The sequence below is a fragment of the Zalophus californianus genome, chromosome 15 (assembly GCF_009762305.2).
Source record: "Zalophus californianus isolate mZalCal1 chromosome 15, mZalCal1.pri.v2, whole genome shotgun sequence".
NCBI lineage: Eukaryota > Metazoa > Chordata > Mammalia > Carnivora > Otariidae > Zalophus > Zalophus californianus.
This window is the reverse complement of record NC_045609.1, coordinates 12,855,766-12,875,202: the sequence shown is the minus strand read 5'-3', so window position 1 is coordinate 12,875,202 and position 19,437 is coordinate 12,855,766. Positions and strand designations below refer to the sequence as shown.

General features: G+C 38.2%; 1 protein-coding gene and 1 pseudogene across 8 annotated transcripts in view; both read right to left on the bottom strand.

The window, feature by feature from the left end:
• Positions 1-19,437, bottom strand: part of LYST (lysosomal trafficking regulator) — a 177,552-nt gene that overhangs the window by 70,744 nt on the left and 87,371 nt on the right. For all 8 annotated transcript variants that reach the window (XM_035724098.1, XM_027587647.2, XM_027587628.2 and 5 more), the window contains 8 exons: positions 18,379-18,552; positions 17,096-17,245; positions 12,973-13,110; positions 8,579-8,777; positions 6,206-6,337; positions 3,122-3,752; positions 2,294-2,471; positions 59-228 (listed from right to left, as the gene is read on the bottom strand). In XM_035724098.1, the coding sequence (XP_035579991.1) occupies positions 59-228; positions 2,294-2,471; positions 3,122-3,752; positions 6,206-6,337; positions 8,579-8,777; positions 12,973-13,110; positions 17,096-17,245; positions 18,379-18,552 (1,772 nt within the window). The remainder of the gene's footprint in view (positions 1-58; positions 229-2,293; positions 2,472-3,121; positions 3,753-6,205; positions 6,338-8,578; positions 8,778-12,972; positions 13,111-17,095; positions 17,246-18,378; positions 18,553-19,437) is intronic.
• Positions 12,505-12,658, bottom strand: LOC113924025 (annotated as a pseudogene).

Sequence of the window (19,437 nt, the reverse complement as noted above, 5' to 3'; positions counted from 1 at the left end):
AAATTTTATTTTTAAGACAAAAGATCCCCGATTATGGTGGAGGAAAGAACCCACTTACTCCTCATCAAGGCCAATACGTCGACCAAAGAACATTTCAATGAAGCATTCTAACAATTCCTGTGTTCCCCGGTGAAGATACAACTGGTTGGCTAGCAAGGAAAAGCCACGGTTCTTTAGGAATTTATCTTTTTGTTCTTTAGATGCTCTATTAAAATACGCATCTAATAGCTAAGAAAAAAAATTAAGACAATTTAAATAATGCATTAAAATTTTATAGGCTGTAGAGAAATCAGGCAAATACTTGTTAAGTTACCATTTACTTTCATATGCATAGAACATAGAAAGCTCAAAAAAATGCAATCTCCATAGCAAAACAAAAATAATCTTTTCTTCTGACTACTTTGGAATGCTAATGATGACTTTATCTTGGTGATCTTAATACCTTTGTTATGGGGAGACTAACTTTTTTAGCTAAGCATGGACACCTAGTAGACTGGTAGCTCACTCGAGTATAAGTACAATATTTGTGCTTTATTCTGAAGGAAAAAAAATAGTCAACACTGTACTATCCTCTCCCTGTAAATGTGTGTGTGTGTGTGTGTGTGTGTGTGTGTGTGTGTGTGTGTATCTCCTAGACTTCATTTCTAGACTTCTTGACAGATTATTTATCCTGAGCACAGGCCTAAATTTCCACCCTTCCCTGGCATCTTAAATGCAACACGTGTAAAACCCAATTAATTATTTTCCTTCCAAACTCAATCTTTCGTGGTTCCAATCTTAGAGCACACAGTAGCGCCACTTTTCTAGATTTCACAGTTAATCTCACTTTTGGCTTTTCCAGCCCTGACTGCCCACGGGTAATTATGAAGGTCTCTCCCCTTCATTCCAGCGAATGTCTCTGAAATCTGCGCGTCCTTCGACTTCCCATTTCCCCAGCTCAGGAACTCATCATTTCTCCCCCGGACTACTGTGCTAGCCTAAACAGAGTACTTCCACCTCTCCTCCGCTGCAGTCTCTCCCTCCCAGTGCTGATAGATGATTCGTCCCCAAACACACATCTATTTACTGACCTACTTAAAAACTTTCCAAGTTTACAGCATGATACCAAATGTACCTTTTGCATGACTCCTTCCTTGGTTCCCCCGTCAGAATTAATTGCTTTTCCTATGCTCCCACTCTTCTTTATTAATATTGCCATTGAAGCACCCATCACAAGAAGTCTTTACATTTTATTTAGTTGGGTAGATGTCTTTCTCCCTCACTAGACTATAAACGCCTGGAATGTGGAAATCGCTCTACTTTATATCCCACCTAGCAACTAGCCCAGTGTTTTGCACATGGGATGGAAGCTCAATAAATACTGTGTTGAACTGCAAGTGCTTAAAAAAACATCCTACTTAAGACAAACTAAAGAAAATGAGAATCTCTAAAAGACCATTTCAATATTGGGTTGTTTTCTAATGGAAACCAATCATATCAAACGTTTATTCATTCAACACTATGCTTAGTACCTAGTGTGCACTAGACACAAGATGCCCATCCTCATGGAGCTGATATGTCAGTGTGGGAGAGTGAAAGAACAAGCACACAGATAGAATAAAAAGATAATTCCAAGACATACCTGGGATGCTAGAATAAATGAGGAGTTGGACACTAGAGGGAAGCTATTCTGAAAGGTGATTGGGTCTCTGAAAAGGTGACAGCTGAGCTAAAACTTGAAGTAAATGTTTAAGATTTGATACTACCCTGCAGGAAAGATTTCCAATGAACTATGTGTTCCTTGTAGTTGGTAGACTTAAAAAACATATGGGTATGAATCTATATATGGAGGAGAGCTTAAAATTGCATGATAATACATATAAAAAATGACTAAGAAGTAACAAACTACAGTTGACCCATGAATGACCCCCCACAGCTGAAAATCTGCATATGACTTCTGACTCCCCCAACCTTAACTACTAATAGCCTCTTGTTGACTGGGAGCCTTACTAAGAATATAAACAGTCGATGAACACACAGTCTGTATGTTCTACGTATTCTATACTGTATTCTTACAATAAAGTAAGCTTGAGAAAAGAAAGTGTGATTAAGCAAATCATAAGGAGGAGAAAGTATATTTGCAGTACTCTATTTATAAAAAAAGTTTGCATGTATTAAGTGGACCCACGCAGTTCAAACCCGTGTTGTTCAAGGGTCAAGTGTATATTGGTTCATTACTCCTTAGAATAAAATAAAGCTTTAGGTCTACTTTAACACATATTAAAACAACAACACATCTAGAATTTGTCCTTACTTTAATAACTCCTTGTTGTATAGCAGGTGATGGGTGGTTAACGAGGACTAAAAGTGTATCTGCCTGAATGAGCTTGTCCATCACATCTTGAAGCATAACATCGGGCAGGATGAGAAGAACTCCACTTAAGAGCTCATATAATCCACAGCATATAGGTACCAAACAGTCTTCCGTTACACTAAAACAGAGACCCCAAAAGTCTTACTAACACAATTATCAGGAAGACAAGTACATAATGATTACCTGAAAGCACTGTAAGGAATAGTAATAATTTTAACCTGTGAAACAAAGGTTCATAAAATGTTTAACTGTGACTAGCAAATGTGCCATCACTTTTTTTCATTTTATTCATCAGCGATAAAGTTGAGGCATACAGTCTATTAAACACCATTCTATTCCACAGCTATCATGTGCAATAGGGTGGTGGGCATTAGCCACCTCTCAAGCATTCAACAGGCATATTTGACCAGTGTCTACTGTACCTCACGGCACAGGCAAAACATTCCCATCACCACAGAAACTCTCGCAGTATGTTGCTACTTGCTGCTATAAATCTTATAGCTTCCCCGAAGAGTTTTTCTCTAATAACTGTAAGAATTAAATAGACCAGAAGACATTTTTTTCTTTAGTAACTATTTACGGTTTGGCCTTGGGCAAAATATAGAATTCAATACTAGCTAGCATTCAAATAAAGAGAAAGGTACCTTTCTGTTTGTTATTATATATGTTGTAGATGGGAAGTGACATAATGAAGACATTTCTAGAAGGGTAGAGATTCTTCCAAGAATAGTAAGACAAAGAGGGGGGCCTGCAAAATCATGTGAGTACCTGTGAGTACTTGCAGTTCGGCTGGAGTTTGGCTCATAACCCAGAGAAAAGGCAAAGTTCTCCCACTCATCGGTGGTGTTCCTATCAACAAGACTCGGCCAACGTCCAACGGCTGCGGATCCATTCTGGGAAGGAAAAGCTAGCCCTAGACTTGCAGTAGTGCTGTGGCTTTGCTGGAATGAAGCCAGTCCCTTTAGGTAATCAGGTCGGCGTGGGCAGGGCTCGTCCCCAGGACTGTCATCGTCTGATCTGGGTTCTGCTGCCAATTCTTTATGATCAACTCTGACCCCCGGAAATCCCAATGTTCCCTTTGGGACACCACTGACAGAGGCGCAGGCTGAAAGGGCAGCTTCCATTTCACACGCAGCTTTTGCAGACTCAAAGCCACTGACAAACGCATCCTCTTTACCTTTTTTCAGGGTCTCGGAACTCACCAGAGAATTCAGTTTCTCTGCTTGAGAAGCAACATAATTATCTGCAATATTTTGTAACTTGTCAATACTATAACCCAAACTTCCAGTCCGTTTTTGTGGTTGCGTTCGAGGTGAAACAGTAGGAAATGCTGGTAGGCTTCTAGAACGCAGCATGTTGGTGGTCATCCGTTGTGGGATAATATTACAGGACTTGTTTCCTGGTGAGAGTAGAAAGAAAAATACTCTTTACAAATCTATGAAGTGGGACCACCGCCTGTTTTCTGCACTATCAGTCACAACCACAGCAATGACCCATTTATCTAGCAATGTTAAAAGAATCCACATAGGGTAATGTTCCTAGTAACTAGTGCTTAAAATTCTTAAGTGCTCAAACTATTTTTCCTTTTAACTACTTTTTATTAAAATCTTCCAAAAATGTATGTCTTTTCCTGTCTCCTTAACAAAATACAGTGTTGACTGAATGATTCGAAGTCATTAGGATTAATGGCTCTACTGTAGTGAAATTAAGTGAATTAAGCGAAAATTTACTTCAGGCTAGCACTCACTAGGATATAGTTTGATGTAGTAGAAAAGTGTGGGCTTCTCAACAAGATATAACTGGATTTAAGTGATGGTTCTTTTTTTTTTAAAAAAAAAGATTTTATTTATTTGAGAGACAGAGCACGCACCAGCATGGGGGAGGGGAGAGGGACAGAGGGAGAGGGAGAAGCAGACTCCCCACTGAGCAGGGAGCCCAATGTGGGGCCAGATCTCAGGATCTCATGAGCCGAAGGCAGATGCTTCATCGACTTAGCCACCCAGGTGCCCTCATGTGATAGTTCTGTTGGTTAGGTGGCCTTAATTAATCATTTAGTTATTTGTGTGTTAGTTTCTATAAATGTAAAAGGAGGATTCAGAGTATCTACTTTGCAAGGCTGCTTTAAGGATTAAGTGAGATCATATTTGTGATGCTCCCAGGATAGTGTCTAGCATATAATAAGTGCTCAATAAACAGAAGTAATACTCATACTCGTTGTTACAATTACTAGACTAAATGGCCCTAGACTGTTCTGTCTCTCATCCATTTCTGTAGTTACTTCTTGATGCTATTAGTGAGAAGCAATAGTTTTTTGACTTCCTATTACAGCTGTCCAGTTTGCTGCTTTTGATGCTCCTTACCAAAGGAGAAATCACTGTCATTCTAAGTGCACGGGATAAAGTGAATGCTGTTCAAGGTGTGGTTTGTGCGCCAGCAGCATGGAGATCAGCAAACACTACCTGTGTGATCGTTACAAAGGGACATTCTCAGGCACCACCCTGGACCTACTGAATCGGAATATATGAGGGAGGGGCCCAAAGATTTGTGTTTTAACAAGCTCTCCAGGTACTTTCTTTTGCCTGCTAAAACTTGAGAACACTGATGTTCTGGATGGTAAATAGGCACTGGATGAACTGTTTTAGAGCACAGGCTTTTTGGCAATAATAGCTCCATAGCTCGGAAGTTTTTCCTAGTTATTTCTGCATTTTGGCTGGAGTGCTAAGGCTGCTGAAAGTTTCTGTTCAAAAGACCTGGAAAAAAGGGGGGAATGATTGTACTTGAAAATGTTTATAGTGATGCACAGTGATGTGCATCACTGTGGATAGACATTTCCTATAAAATTCCAAATAAAACCAATTAAAACACATCCCTCTTCTCTGGAAGACAGCATCTGTCAGGAAAGGAAAAGAAACACAGCCAGTTTGCAACTAGGAGACATGTTCCTATTGTTTCTCTGTAAAAAGTAGAGATGAGGTAGTTGTTAAGTTAGGAAGACAGAAAAGTACTGTAAGCTTAAAGATTGCTATGGAAATAGAAGAGGGAATTGATTTTGAACATACTGAAGAATGACAGGGCAGCATTAAAAGGCCAGCTACAGTTGGAGACCCTTGTAAAGACAGGAATTCTCTTCAGCAGCTTTCAGCAGCGTGAGGATAGTTATACTGAGGCAAGGTTGGGGTTTCTTAGGTCAAGAAAGCCAAAAGGCAAGGGGACAAGGAAGCTGAAGGCAGTATCAAGAAAATAACTGGCTAATGGGGTCTAGGCTGGATGGGGAAAACAGGCAGAAGGGAACATGGGATGGTGATAAAGAAACCAGAAAGATAGGAGGTTGTTATCAGAGAGTGGGATACTGGAGTTTCAGAGCTGGGAAGTCTTCTTGATGATGATGAAGTCCATGTATACTGGTAAGATAAAGTAGAAGGAAAGGTCCCCAGAGTCCAAGAATGAGAAGCTGGAGTACAGGCTGATCATTGTCTAGAATGATGTTTAGGTAGAAAGGAGAGAGTAAGTCAAACAAAGCTTTTGAAGAAAATGGGAAAATAAATCAGAAACTTAATGAAAGACAAATCACCGTGATAAAAGGGGACAGAGAATTCCAGAGCAAGACAGCATGCACCTCTTCTGTTCCCTAATTCTCTGGAGTATCTCTTGTTATACTGAGTGTGAGCTGCTGATCCCAGAAAGTAATGAAATGCATTCCTTAAATATATTCTGTAATTTTGTTTTAACCTTCCATTTATTTGATCTGAATATCACGTATATCATACTGCGAAAACATGTACAATTTATTTATCTGCTAATATTCAGAACTATATCAGGAAGGGTTACACTTTCATTATTGTTTATGTTTACCTTCAGGCGGTGAAGCAGTAAAACCAGATGGGCTTATTACCATAAATCCAGGGCTAGGAACAGACTTTCCTCCACTGCTGGAATGTCTCAGGTATATGATTGACTGGACTTTCTCCTGAAAGATCTTGCCATCTAGAATCAAAAAAAAATCTTGAGACAGTAAAATTTTTTAGAAGGATAAAACAAAAATATAATTTCAAAAGCAAATCATTAAATATAAATTTTTATGAAAAGACGTTCAAAGTGAAAAAATATGGCAAGTTTTATACTAAAGCGCATTTGCTATGCAAGTACACGCTATTATTTCTCAGGTGTAGATTTTTTTTTATTGTTACTTGCCACGTTAACTTTTATTTTCTTTGAATTGCAACTATACTTATATTTATTTCTATATTTGAACAGCTAACTGTTCACCTCACTCTTTGAGGAAAGGACTCTGTCCTATATTTTTATATATCTCCTTCAATGTCCAGGATGACTCCACACTTCAGCTTAATCGTCCTTTCTGAGCTTCAGACTTGTAAATTCAATGGCTTGATTTCTTAAAATGCACCATAAATGCTACAAATCTAAATCTGAACCCTCTTTCTGCCCTAAATTCAGTCCTTCTGTTTTGTTCTCTGGTCCATTTGGCAGAAGCACCCATTTCCTAAGTAGAACTCAGGATTCATCCTTGACCACTACCTTTCCTTTATCCATGTGAAGTCAGTCTCCAGGTTCTGCTGACTTGATTCTGCTTCTTGAACTCCTCTTGTCCCGAGCACAGTGCTATAACGCGGGCGCTCATCTCCACCTGGAGGCCTGTCACAGACTTCCAAACCGTATCTGCGATGGACATCTGGTCACCCTCAAATCCTCATAGCTTTCAGAATTCTATCAAATGTCAACCCCTGCTAAGAACCTTCCAGTAGCTCTCTGTTGCCTCCTTAACACTCTGGATAAAGTCCAAACTTCTTGTCTACGAGAATCTCCGTGATCTGCCTCCAGACCCCTTCCAGCCTTCTGTCTGCCGGGACAGTTCTGTACGCCTATTTCTCACAGCTCCCAATCAAGCTGTTTGCTTTGTTTGGAAGCCCCTTCCCTTCAACTCCTCCCCAGCCTTTAAGTGGGCATCACCTCCTCCACGAAACACCTCCTCACCGGGCTCTATGCTTCCAGAAAACAGAATATTTCTATCACTGTGCTTTCCACATGATGTCATCACCTGTTTATGTCTCTTTCCCCTCAGCTAGGCTGTAAGCTTCGTATAGGAGTGGACCACATTTTACTCATCTTTGCAACTACCCTGTTTCCAGAATCTTGACAGTACTTTATTCACTAAATGTGTGCTGAACCAAACACAAAGTCATGTTGTCTGTTTCCATTTGGATTTTTACTGCTGTTGAATCATTTTATTCATTTATTACATTCCTAAATGCCTGTTTTACAACCAGTTTTCCTCTCTAAATTTACTATCTAGTTTTCTCATAGGTACATTCTTGCTTGCTTTCTTACCACATTACATTTTCCTGGTGCTTTTAAAACCCTAGTTATTCCATCTTTCTCTTATGCTAATGACTCTTTCTTTAGTTCTAGCCTTTGCCTCCTTTTTCCCTCACTCTCTCTCTATACTTTTCTTCAGTGGTCTCATCTAGTCTCAGAGCTTCCACTTACTTCTATGTGGGTAGTTTCTCTTTCCTGAATTTTATTGCAGCAATTTAATTCCATCATATTTCTTTGCTCAAAACAAACAAAACAACAAAACAAAACCCTTCAGTGGCCCCCTAAATAGAATATAAGTTCATATTCTCTGGCCTCACATTCAAGGACCCATTTAATATGATCTTAGGGGGGAAAATAAATAAGTGACGGTCCCAAACTATATTTATGGTATTGTTTCCTCACTGATCCTTTAGAGATCCCTAGACTTGGGTAAAATTCATTATTCTTTATTTTCTCTATTTTTTTCTCCCTTTAAGTCATTCTCTTTACCTGGAAACCTCTCAAATTCTACCTAAATTCTTCAATGCCCATGTCAGATATAGAATGTATTAAATCTTCTTTCTCCACAGCTGTCTGATGAGACCCTCACTCCTCTAAAATCTAATCAGTCCTTCTTTTGAATCTATTAGGTACTTACCAGATACTGTTTCTTACTATAGATGTTTGAGTATTTGTCTCCTCTCTCCTCTTGGCAGTGAAGCTCTCTGAAGGCAGAGCCTGTGTCTGGTTCATTCTACAGCCCTTTGCCCTGTCCCAATCCCAGTGTGTGATTAGGGCAGTTTCTAGCACATAGAAGCCAGTCAATGAATATCAAACAAATGTGGATCGAGTGGGAAGAAAAATAATGAAAACTAAGATAGCCAGTATCTAACAAAAAATGATTATACCTACCTATGTGCAAAGAAAAGTAGAAGTTTGTGGGGTTGTGACAAACGTAAGTATTAGTAGGAGGGTGAACTGCTAAAAGGAAATTGAAGATAACTGTCAATAATTCCAAATCTGGAGGAGATCCAAGGACTTCTGCTATAATTTTCACAAATGATCTACAAACCTCTCGGGGCATGGAGGTAAGCTGCCCCTCTTTGTGTTCCTGAAAAAATAAAAAAACTCTCTTTAGATTTAAAGAGAACTGTTAACTTAACCAACATTTTTCGTTTAAGCAACAGATTCCATTTAAGACAGAATTGTGTTGGTTTACTACCCTAGTCTGACCATATTTACCATTAAACTGAGTTGCTACTTCTCAATTCAAGCAATCTTGCCATTAAAAATTCATTAAAACCAATGGCAACTTACTTCTAGCCCATTTATTTTAATTAACAAGGCGAAGTTATATTGTGGCAAACACAAGCCTGGCTCAGAAGCCAAACCACCTAGCTGTGCATTCTGGCTTCCCCACTCACTAGCTGGGTGATTTGGGGGCATATTTAATATCTCCATGCCTCAGTTTATCTATAATATGGGAATAATCATGTTACTTCATAGCGTTGTCATAAGGATTAAATGACACAGACTCTTGGAAGAGACCTCACATAAAGGAAGCCCCACATAAATGCCAGCTAAGAGTCGTACTATTATGACTACTACCATTGTCTCTGTACTACTACAGAGGGATCACAAGGAGAAATTCCTGATAGACAAAATCGATTATATTACTACAGTGTGTGCCAGTTTACCAAGCTCTTTCTCACGACAGCTCTGACAGGTTTTACCCTTCATTTCTAGACTGTGAAGCTCAAAGTGATTATATGACTACCTTAAACCACACAGAAAACACGTAAGTAGTGCAGCTATAACTCACACCCAGACCTCTGAACCTTCTCTGCGGCATCATCGATTGCCTGGTATAAGAAGATCTGGGAGAATGCCAAGCAATTACTAAACATAAAGACAGGTATAAATAAATTATTTATACTCCCCAACTCCACCCCCAATAGGGAGCAGTTGGCCTCTAGATCAACACCAAGGGAGTTAAACTTCCTCATCTTCCCTCTCCCTGTACATGGATGTGATACATCCGAAAAATGATACCTCTCTACACCCACTTTTCTTCATTTACTCTTGTGGAATTGCTACATCAGGGTTACTTCTGCCATAGCCATCTGCCTCATTTCGGAATTGTGCCCCTGGTGCCTTCCCCCTTCCTGGTCGCCACCCCAGCCGTTCATTCCCAAGTCCATCCCAGGCCATGTTTCCTCAGTCTTGTCCTTTCCACTGACCCCTTACAAATAGCCACTGGTATCCTACTTCATTAAAAAAGAAAAAAATCCCCTGGGGCACCTGGGTGGCTCAGTTAGTTAAGTGTCTCACTCTTGACTTTGGCTCAGGTCATGATCTCAGGATTGTCAGATCAAGCCCCACGTCGGGGCTCCGTGCTGGGCATGGAGCCTGCTTCAGACTCTGTCTGTCTGTCTCTCTCTCAAAAAAAAAAAAGATTCTTACTCTCCTTCTGCCCCTCCCCCTACTCTCTTTTTCCAAAAAAAATTCCCTTAACTTGAATTTTGGGAACCTTTTGTTAACTTTCTGTTTCTCTCTTCGTTTGCTGCTAGACTTTTTAATCATTATTTATTTTCACTATCTCCAATGAATCCACCACACGCGCTGCCTAAAGTCCCTGAAACCTGGTTCCTGCCTTCTTCATTCCTTAATGATTCTTGCGAGTCATTTAGAATTTGTCAGTGGCCCTTTACCTGTCCCCATTTTCTTTGAACTTTCCACATTATTTGGCCCTGGAGACCACCTTTTCCTTTCCCCCTCTGCCCACCCTGGGCTTTCACTTCACTGTTTCCTGGTTCTTCCCTTAGCTCTTCAACTACTCTTTCTACATCTTTTAACAGTTTCTTTTTCCTGTTTCACACCTGAAAATGGGTATTTCTGGAGGTGCAAGCCACAGCCCTCTTCGATCCTTTCACTACACTGTGTATCTTGTAGTGTTTATCTGTCCCTGCGGCTTCAGTGCAGACAGTCCCCCATCTGTCCCTCTCATCCGTGTCCCCGGTTCCAATCTTGCACATCTACGTGTCCAGTGGTCACGGCCACTGAACGCCCCACTGTAATCTCAGATGCAGAATGGATAAGCTACAGAACTTGCGTGTACAATTCCTTCTTTCATGATGCTATCATCCTTCTAGTCTCCCAGGTGGAAATTTTGCATCGTACATTTCATTTCTCCTATAGCTCCTATTTAGACAGAATCAAGCCCTATTAATCCCCTTTACAATCTCCTTCACATTTGCTCCCGACTTTTACACTCCTCTTTTCATCACCTGAGTTCAGGTTCTTTACACTGTACTCATGAACTAATGAAATGGCCGCACAGCCAACATATTACCAATTTATCAATCTTTCTTAAATACTCTGAGATACCATAAAGACAATAATTAAGTTCATTTCTTTATATACTTCCCACAATACCTAACATAAAACAATTCTTAATAACTAGCTGTTAATTTGATAATGGGCTCTTTGAATGAAGAAGGATGAAGAAATATATTTTTCAGGAAAAGGAATTGGTACCTCGATTTTTCTAGCATTTTTATAAATATATGGAAATGAGAATATATATATATATATATAGAGAGAGATCTCCTAGTTTACAAGTGTTACTTTTCTGACATGGAAAGACTGAATAAGAACTTCACACTGTCTTGTGAACTTTTTGAAAATTAGTCAGCAAGTTTCAAAGTGGATATACAAAGAAAACTGATTTAGAGAAAAATTGCTGTATAAATGTTACATAAACTATTCAGCAAGCAAGCAGTGAGCCTCTGAGCATACTGTATTGTATTCCTGAAGACAGCAGTCTAATTTACCACAGGGCCAAAGAAAGGCAATAAAATGTTTTTTTGTTTTTTTAGAATTCATTCATTCAACAAATATTTATTGGGTGCCTGTATGTGCCAGGTACTGGAGTTACAGTGTGATCAAGAAAAAACATTATCTGCTGGAGGGGAGGGGGTGGGGGGATGGGGCAACTGGGTAATGGACATTAAGGAGGGCACGTGATGTAATGGGACACTGGGTGTTATATAAGACTGATGAATCACTGAACTCTACCTCTGTAGCTAATAGTACATTATATGTTAATTAATTGAATTTAAATTAAAAAAATAATCAAAAACAAAAAGAAAAAAACATTATCCTTGCCTTCAGCAGGTTTACAGAGGGAAATAAACCAGAATTTCAGAAATGAGGACATGACACTAACAAATGCAGATGCATGGAGTGAGTCGGGGGGAAGGGCAAGGGTTACTCTAGATGCATAGAGAAGGGAGGGCTTCTCTCAGGAAGTAACTTTAAAGTGAGATATGAAGGAGAAGCAGGCCAGATGGAAAGAAAAGGATCAATAACTTCTCAGTCAGAAAAAATATCATGTGCCCTGAGAGGGGAAAAGACTCACTTGTTTAAGGAACAGAAAAAAAGCCAGGGGGCTGCAGTGGCATGAGGGGAGGCTGGTGTGGTCACCAGAGCATATAGGCTCTCTTTAGATATTGTCACAGAGTCTGGATTTTATCCCAAGTGCAATGGGAAGCCCCTGGTGTCATCCAAACAAAGGCATTAAAAACAGAAATATTACTGCTCTCAGGGAACATCTGAACTTATCCAACCTGATAAAGTCCTACTAGATGCCTCACTAAAAAAAATAAACGACCTTGAAAAATACTCTTGTACACTGACCAAAGTGATAAATTTAAGGACATCTGTGAAGGCAGAGCAAAAGATTTAACTAGAAGCCAGGTCATAGCACAGACACTACTGGTGAGGTGAGTGTGCCACTTTTTCATGTATAATATTTTGGATATTTTCAATATGCTACTTCTGGTACATATAACAGATCTTCAGCAAATCCATACTTATTAAAACAAAACATACTTGCACTTGTTATTTAAGGAATGTGGGATAAGTTTCAGTTAGCAGTAATCATGCCTCAGATAAACCTCACTGGCCACCATTCTGCCACTATGCAAAGCTTACCACAAGTTAAAATTTTCCTATTGTTGATATCCAAGAGGTTACAAAATTATTATTCTATTCCAACATAGAGACATCGCAGAAATACAGTAGTTGTTGTTCTTTTGTAATTGAGTTAGGAATGATGGAAGTGCGAAGGTCAAGCTGTAGGAGGCAGGGGTTGGGAGGAAAGAATCCAGGAGAATAGGGAAGATGGAGAAAAAAAAAAATTCCTTCCATTGAAAGTCCCACAAAAATGTGAGTTCACAGTACTGAGTTACTAAACAAATGATTGTGGAAAATATCTCCCAATGTAAAGTTACGTGAAAAGTTACCTGCAAAACCTGACAAGTCAGTAGAAAGTGATGGACCACTCGGGCTTTCAGTAACTGCTTAATATTAAAGACCTGCTGGTGGTGATCCGCTCTGATGAGGACTTCTAGAGCTGCCAGCAGCGTTTCCCATGCTCCTTGCTGAGAAAATAAACACATACCAATCAGTACGTGGTCACTGAAAAACATGCTACATCCTTTTTAGAAGACATATACCAGTCCATCACTGTGTGCATATTCAGAGTCAAAGATTAAATTTATCTGAAAAAGCAAATCTTAAAATTACTCCACACTATTATTATTGTTTTTTTTTAAAACCAATAGCGCATTTCTAAATACTTATGTTGAATGCAACATTGTATTAGGTGCTTCAGTAATTAACCTTTCTGCGACGTTATCTAATACACAGTATTTTCAATAGATGAATTATTTTGAGGGATTTATTCAACATAGAGAAACACACATTATCAATATAATTGTTTCCAAATAATTTATTTTCAAAGAGCATTAGTAAAAATGCATAAACTTCTATAATTTGTGTATACAGTACTTAATTAAATAATTTACAACAAATTGCACCAAATTGAAAAAACTCACTGACAATGTGAAAATTCTGCATTTTTGGATTGATTTACTTTTAAGTCCAAATAATAGAATTCTGTGCATGACTATTGTGTATCTTCAAACATCCTTTTAAGGTGCCTTAAAAATGATTCTTCCATGTAGAATCAATCTTAAATTACCCTCAGTAATGGAGAAAGAGGAATCTTCTATAGATAACTAATACTGAAAGATAACCTTCACCTCATTTTATTGTCCCAAATGACCTTTCGGCAAAGCTGTTAACAAGAGACAAAATTAACTGGTTTGGGCTGCAGGTCTTGCTAGTTCTCCTGCCATTACTTGATGGCAATGAACAATGAAAAGGCCATGGATTTGACAGATTTAATCATACTATTATAACCAAGGCCTCTCTCTTCATAAGACAGGGGTCAAGATGCCCTAGAAGAACAAGGCACATGAGAATGGGAGCACAAAACAGCCCAAGTATGAAAACTTGATTCAGGTCTGAAAAATAGTACCAAATAGAACAGTGGCAAAGTAAACAACCAACAACAAAAGACAAACTCAGTTAAAAATTATTCATTAGGAAAGAAAACCTTATTTCAAACTCACAGAAGTATTTGTGTGTATCACCACTGAATTCAGGAAAAAAATGTTTTGTTTTTTAATCAACCACCCCAAATTAGCATCCTCTTTTGAAATACTAACTACAACGACTGCCGACCATTTAGTTAGGTTTGTCCTTCCGGTCTACAATCGAGCTGTTTACTATATATTTATACTGCCTCTGTGTGTTGACATCTGGTATCACTGTACATTTGCTTTTTCTTCATGCGACATTACACATATTTTTATGCATACACATATATGGTTATTTTTTATTCTGAAAATCAGAATTTATTTGGGATGAGAAAAGAAATCATGACAAATTACAAAGTTTTAAAAATTGGTAAGTACGATAAAGTCCAGAAAAAAGCAATAGTTCAGTTAGCTGCTTAACACAACATTATAATACTTTCCCCCATGTGAGGCTGCATGTTCTTTAATTGCTTCTTTTTTTTCTTTTGCAGAATAATTGACATACAATATTGTATTTGTTTCAGGTATACAACTTAGTGATTCAATTTTTATAGACATTATGAAGTGGTTACCACAAGAAATGCAGTTACCATCCATCACTATATGAAGTTGTTATCATATTATTGGCTATATTCCCTATGCTGTACCTTACATCCCCATGTCTTATTTATTTCATAACTGGAAGATTGTACCTTCATATAATAATACTTTTGTAATACAATTTTCTATAGGAAGATTAGAAAAATAATTCTGTCTTTCCTCTAGCATGCGTGGTCAAAACTTACCTTTATTAATAATAGATTATAAAGGTTTCTTTCAGCTTCCCAACTCATTATTGATAATGAGTAAATTTGGGGGAAGTACTGCCAAATCTAGGAATAACTGATTTTTTAAAAATTCTAAAGTCATATACTTTGGATTGGTCTTTAATTACATTTAATGGTAATGTTGTTATCTCTAAATAGCTCTAGACAATCTAGTCTACACTAGAATAAGGAGCTTATATGAGCCTATACCATCAAGACCATTTAAAACTAGGGCACCTGGGTGGCTCAGTTGGTTGAGAGTCCTACTCTTGATCTTGGCTCAGGTCTTGATCTCAGGGTCGTGAGATCGAGCCCTGCATGGGGTTCCACACTAGGCATGTAGCCTACTTAAAAAACAAACAAACAAAAAAGCCCCCCCAAGCCCCACCCCCCCAAAAATAAAAAACTAGAGCAGAAAGGAAATAGCCCTGTATTCATTCCCTGGCTGGGTCCTTGTGAAGACCAGTGCATCCATCCAATTGTGGAGATGCTGTGTCTAGACCTAATATCAACCATGTTCCTCAACTTACGCTTATGATGAAGTCAAGACTTCATAGTTTTGCCCTACATACCCTGATTCAGCTCTGTGACTCGTGGGCAACTAGGCTGCCCTATTCAGAAGTGCGTACATTTACCTCTCCTTGACTTGACTCTCCAGACTCTTCTTAGCAGGATCCCCTTTGAGTGTTTATGCTAAATGCAAGTCCCCAGCTGATTTGAATGAGCTCCATGTTCTCCAGCCTGAGTACTGCTCTAGCTATTTCTAGTTAGGCCAAGTTCTGATCCTAACCCTCCAGCTCAGCATTACCGATGACTGCTCAAAAACTTGCACAGAAAATAACCTCCACATTTCCATTTATAATTAATATTACATTGAAGTAGTAAGTTTGTTCTGTTCTCCAGAAGAATGATTAGATAAATATTTAAAAGTACATGTCTCTCTGTGCAGCAAAGGAACCAACCAACCTATGGAATGGGAGAAAATCTTTGCAAACACATATCAGATGAGGAATTAATATCAAAATATATTGAGAACTCCTACAACTCAGTAACAAAAAAAATCAAATAATTCATTTTAAAAATGGGCAAAGACCATGAACAGACATTTCTCCAAAGAAAATATACAAATGGCCAACAAGTATATGAAAAGATGCTCATCATCACTAAATATCAGGGAAATGCAAATCAAAACCACAATAAAATATCATCTCATACCCAATAAGATGGCCACTATCAAAAAAACGGAAAATAACAATTGTTGGCAAGGATGTGGAGAAATTAGAATCCTTGTACCTTGGTGGTGGGATTGTAAAATGGTGCAGTTGTTATGGAAAATAGTGTAGAGTTTCCTTAAAAAATTAAAACTGGAATTATTATATAATTCAGCAATCCCACTTCTGGGTATATATCCAAAAGAACTGAAAACAGGATCTCAAAGAAACATTCACACACCCATGTCCATTACAGTGTTATTCACAAAATCCAAGATATGGAAGCAACCTAAATGTCTATTGATAGAAGGAAGGATAAAGGAAATGTGGTATATACATACGATGGTATTATTCAGTGTTACAAAAGAAAGAAATCTTGTCATATACTATAATGCAAATGACCATTAAGGACATACACTAAGTGAAATAAACCAATCACAGAAAGACAAATACTGAATGATTACACTTCTATGACATGTCTAAAGTAATCAAACTCATAGCAACATAGTGTGGTGGTTGCCAGGGACTGGGGTAGGGGGCAGGAGAAATAGGGGGAGTTGTTCAATAGGGATAGTTTCAATAAAGCAAGATGAAAATGTTCTAAATATCTGCTGTACAACAGAGTGTATATAGTTAATACTGTATTATACACACAAAAATTGTTAAGAGGGTAAATTTATGTCACATGTTTTCTACCGTTAAAAATAAAAGCACATGGGGGCATCTGGGGGCTCAACTGGGTAAGCATCTGATTCTTGATTTCGGCTCAGGTCATGATCTCAGGGTCATGAGAGTGAGCCCCACGCTGCGTCTGGTTTTGCACTCAGAGGGAAGTCTGCTGGAGATTCTATCTCCCTCTCCCTCTGCCCCTCCTGCCATTCACACGTGTGTGCGCGTGAGCACTCTCTCCCTCTCTCAAATAAATAAATAAATCTTAAAAGAAATAAAATCAATAAAAGCACATGCCTTGGCTTTATTCCATATCTTCCAGTCAAGCAATAGCTCCTCTAGCAGTTTAACATCTTGGATTATAGCATTAGACTCTACATCCAACTTAAACTCTCCATTCTCATTGACATGAATAATATCTTCACCACAGCAACCTTCAAGAAGGGTCTATGGAAAATTAGCATTAATACAAGATGCATTAATAGATGATTAATCCAAAAATTCAACAGAAACATTAAGCTTTCAATCTTAGCAGTCATAACATTAAATTCAAAGGAAAACTAGTGAATAATTCAACATGTCACGTAGTATTTTTAATTTGTTTTGCAAAACAATTCAAATTAGAAAAACACAAGCTTTCAAATATTTGTAAATGATTATTCAGTTTCAAACATAGGTAAAATAAACATTCTATTTTTATTTTTTATTTTTATTTGTTTTTCCATTCTTTTTTAAAATTCGATGACTCTGTTAGGCTTTAAAAACTTTTCCAAGGGTGCCTGGGTGGCTCAGTCGGTTGAAAGTCTGCCTTCGGCTCAGGTCATGATCCCAGGACCTTGGGATCGAGTCCTGCATCATGCTCCCTACTCAGTGGGGAGCCTGCTTCTCCCTCTCCCTCTACCTCTCCCCCCTGCTTGTGTTCTCTCTCTCTCTCTCTCTTGCTCTCTCTTTCTCCCAAGTAAATAAAATCTTTAAAAAAGAAAAACAAGCCCTTTTCCAAAAAGTACTAAGGATTCATGCCTTAAATGTGGATCTTGATATTTTAAGGAGTGGGGGGTTGAGGGTGCAGGTGAGGAGATAGTCTCTTGCCTTACTACTAGTACCCTCAAAGAGAAATAGTTTCACGTTACCAAATGCTTTTGGCTAGAAAGGTGTTTAAGTATATAATGATAGCTGGATCAAAATAAAAACTAATACAGCTTTAAAAAACTAACTCTGGGTTCTCTTCCATAACTGGGAGCTGAGGCAAACAACAATTGTCTCTGTGGGTCTTAATTTCATCAACCTACAGAATGAGGGGCCAGCCTTAAGAGACAGCTCCAGTTCATCCAGATCTAAAATTCTATGAGTTAATTTTTTTCTCTTACTCTTCTAAAATGCTTTAAACAAGACAAAAATGTAATTATGTAAATGATGAAGAAAACCAGAAGAGTATCTTAGTTTGATTAGATATACACTGTTGAGTTTCCTTTGTTTTCTTCAGGAGTAACTGAAACAGAAAATTCTATTGTTGGAAGACTAATGAAGAAAGAAGTATCATTGCATACGAAACTGTAAGAATAAATTTTATGGGGACATACCTTCAAAACATGAAAGCCAACAATGCATTTTTGTTTAATCAACACCTGATGAATCATGGAAAGTCCATTACAATTTTCTAATTCATGTATTCTCTGTTGGTTATATTTAGTTAATGAGAGTATAACTCTCAGTGCTAATGCTTGAGTTTCTTCACAGCTACTGAGTTCCACAACCTAAAAAATATATATATATTTATTTTAACTTATTGAGAGAAAAATTTAACATGTATGATTATCTACTATTACATAACATTAATCCATCAGTTTTATTTGAAAGCTTTTTTTTGCTCACACTTCATTATTCAAGCATTATAAATAAACAAAAATGAAAGACATAAATCCCATGATCTTTAGTCTCTTAAATATACTATACTATAAATGAACTAAAATAACATTTACAACTGTATAAGTCAGTAGCATTTTATTAGTGATCTGAAATGTCAGCAAAATGCCTCAGGTTTTTGATTAGTCCATCAACAAAAAGGCTCTGCATTACATGCTGTGGAAGAAAACAAAGAACTAAAAGGCATGATACTTGCCCCCATTGGGGCCTACTATCTAGTCAAAAGACAAGATCTATGTAAACCACAGATTTGCCTTGTACTGTAATTAAACCAATGCTTTCTGACAACTACTATAAATGAAACATACACCTCATTATCATGACTAAAGGCAAACTAGAATGAGATCTGAGTGTTACAAGGGCACAGAAACTATTTCCGACTCTACTCTGCTTGGGTTAGGGAAGCCTAAATGGAGAGAAGATGGCCTGGAAAGACGGCAAAATCCTAGAAAGTAGGAACAGCAGATGGCTGGGTGCAAGAGACAGGAGAGGGGTAAAGGCCTAAAGCCAGAAGTTCCTGGTACAGCTAGGAGGCTGCAAGTTGCCTGTTTGGCTGGATGGCAGACATTCAGTTCAACAGGCAGCTTATAACATGCAAGGTTTTTAAGGAAACTAAATTTTATTTTTGTAGGGGAGGAGAAAAAATAGTGAATAAAGTTCCTAAGTTTTAAGTGTGACAAATTAGAAGTCTTATTGGCAAGATCCTAAATGTGGGT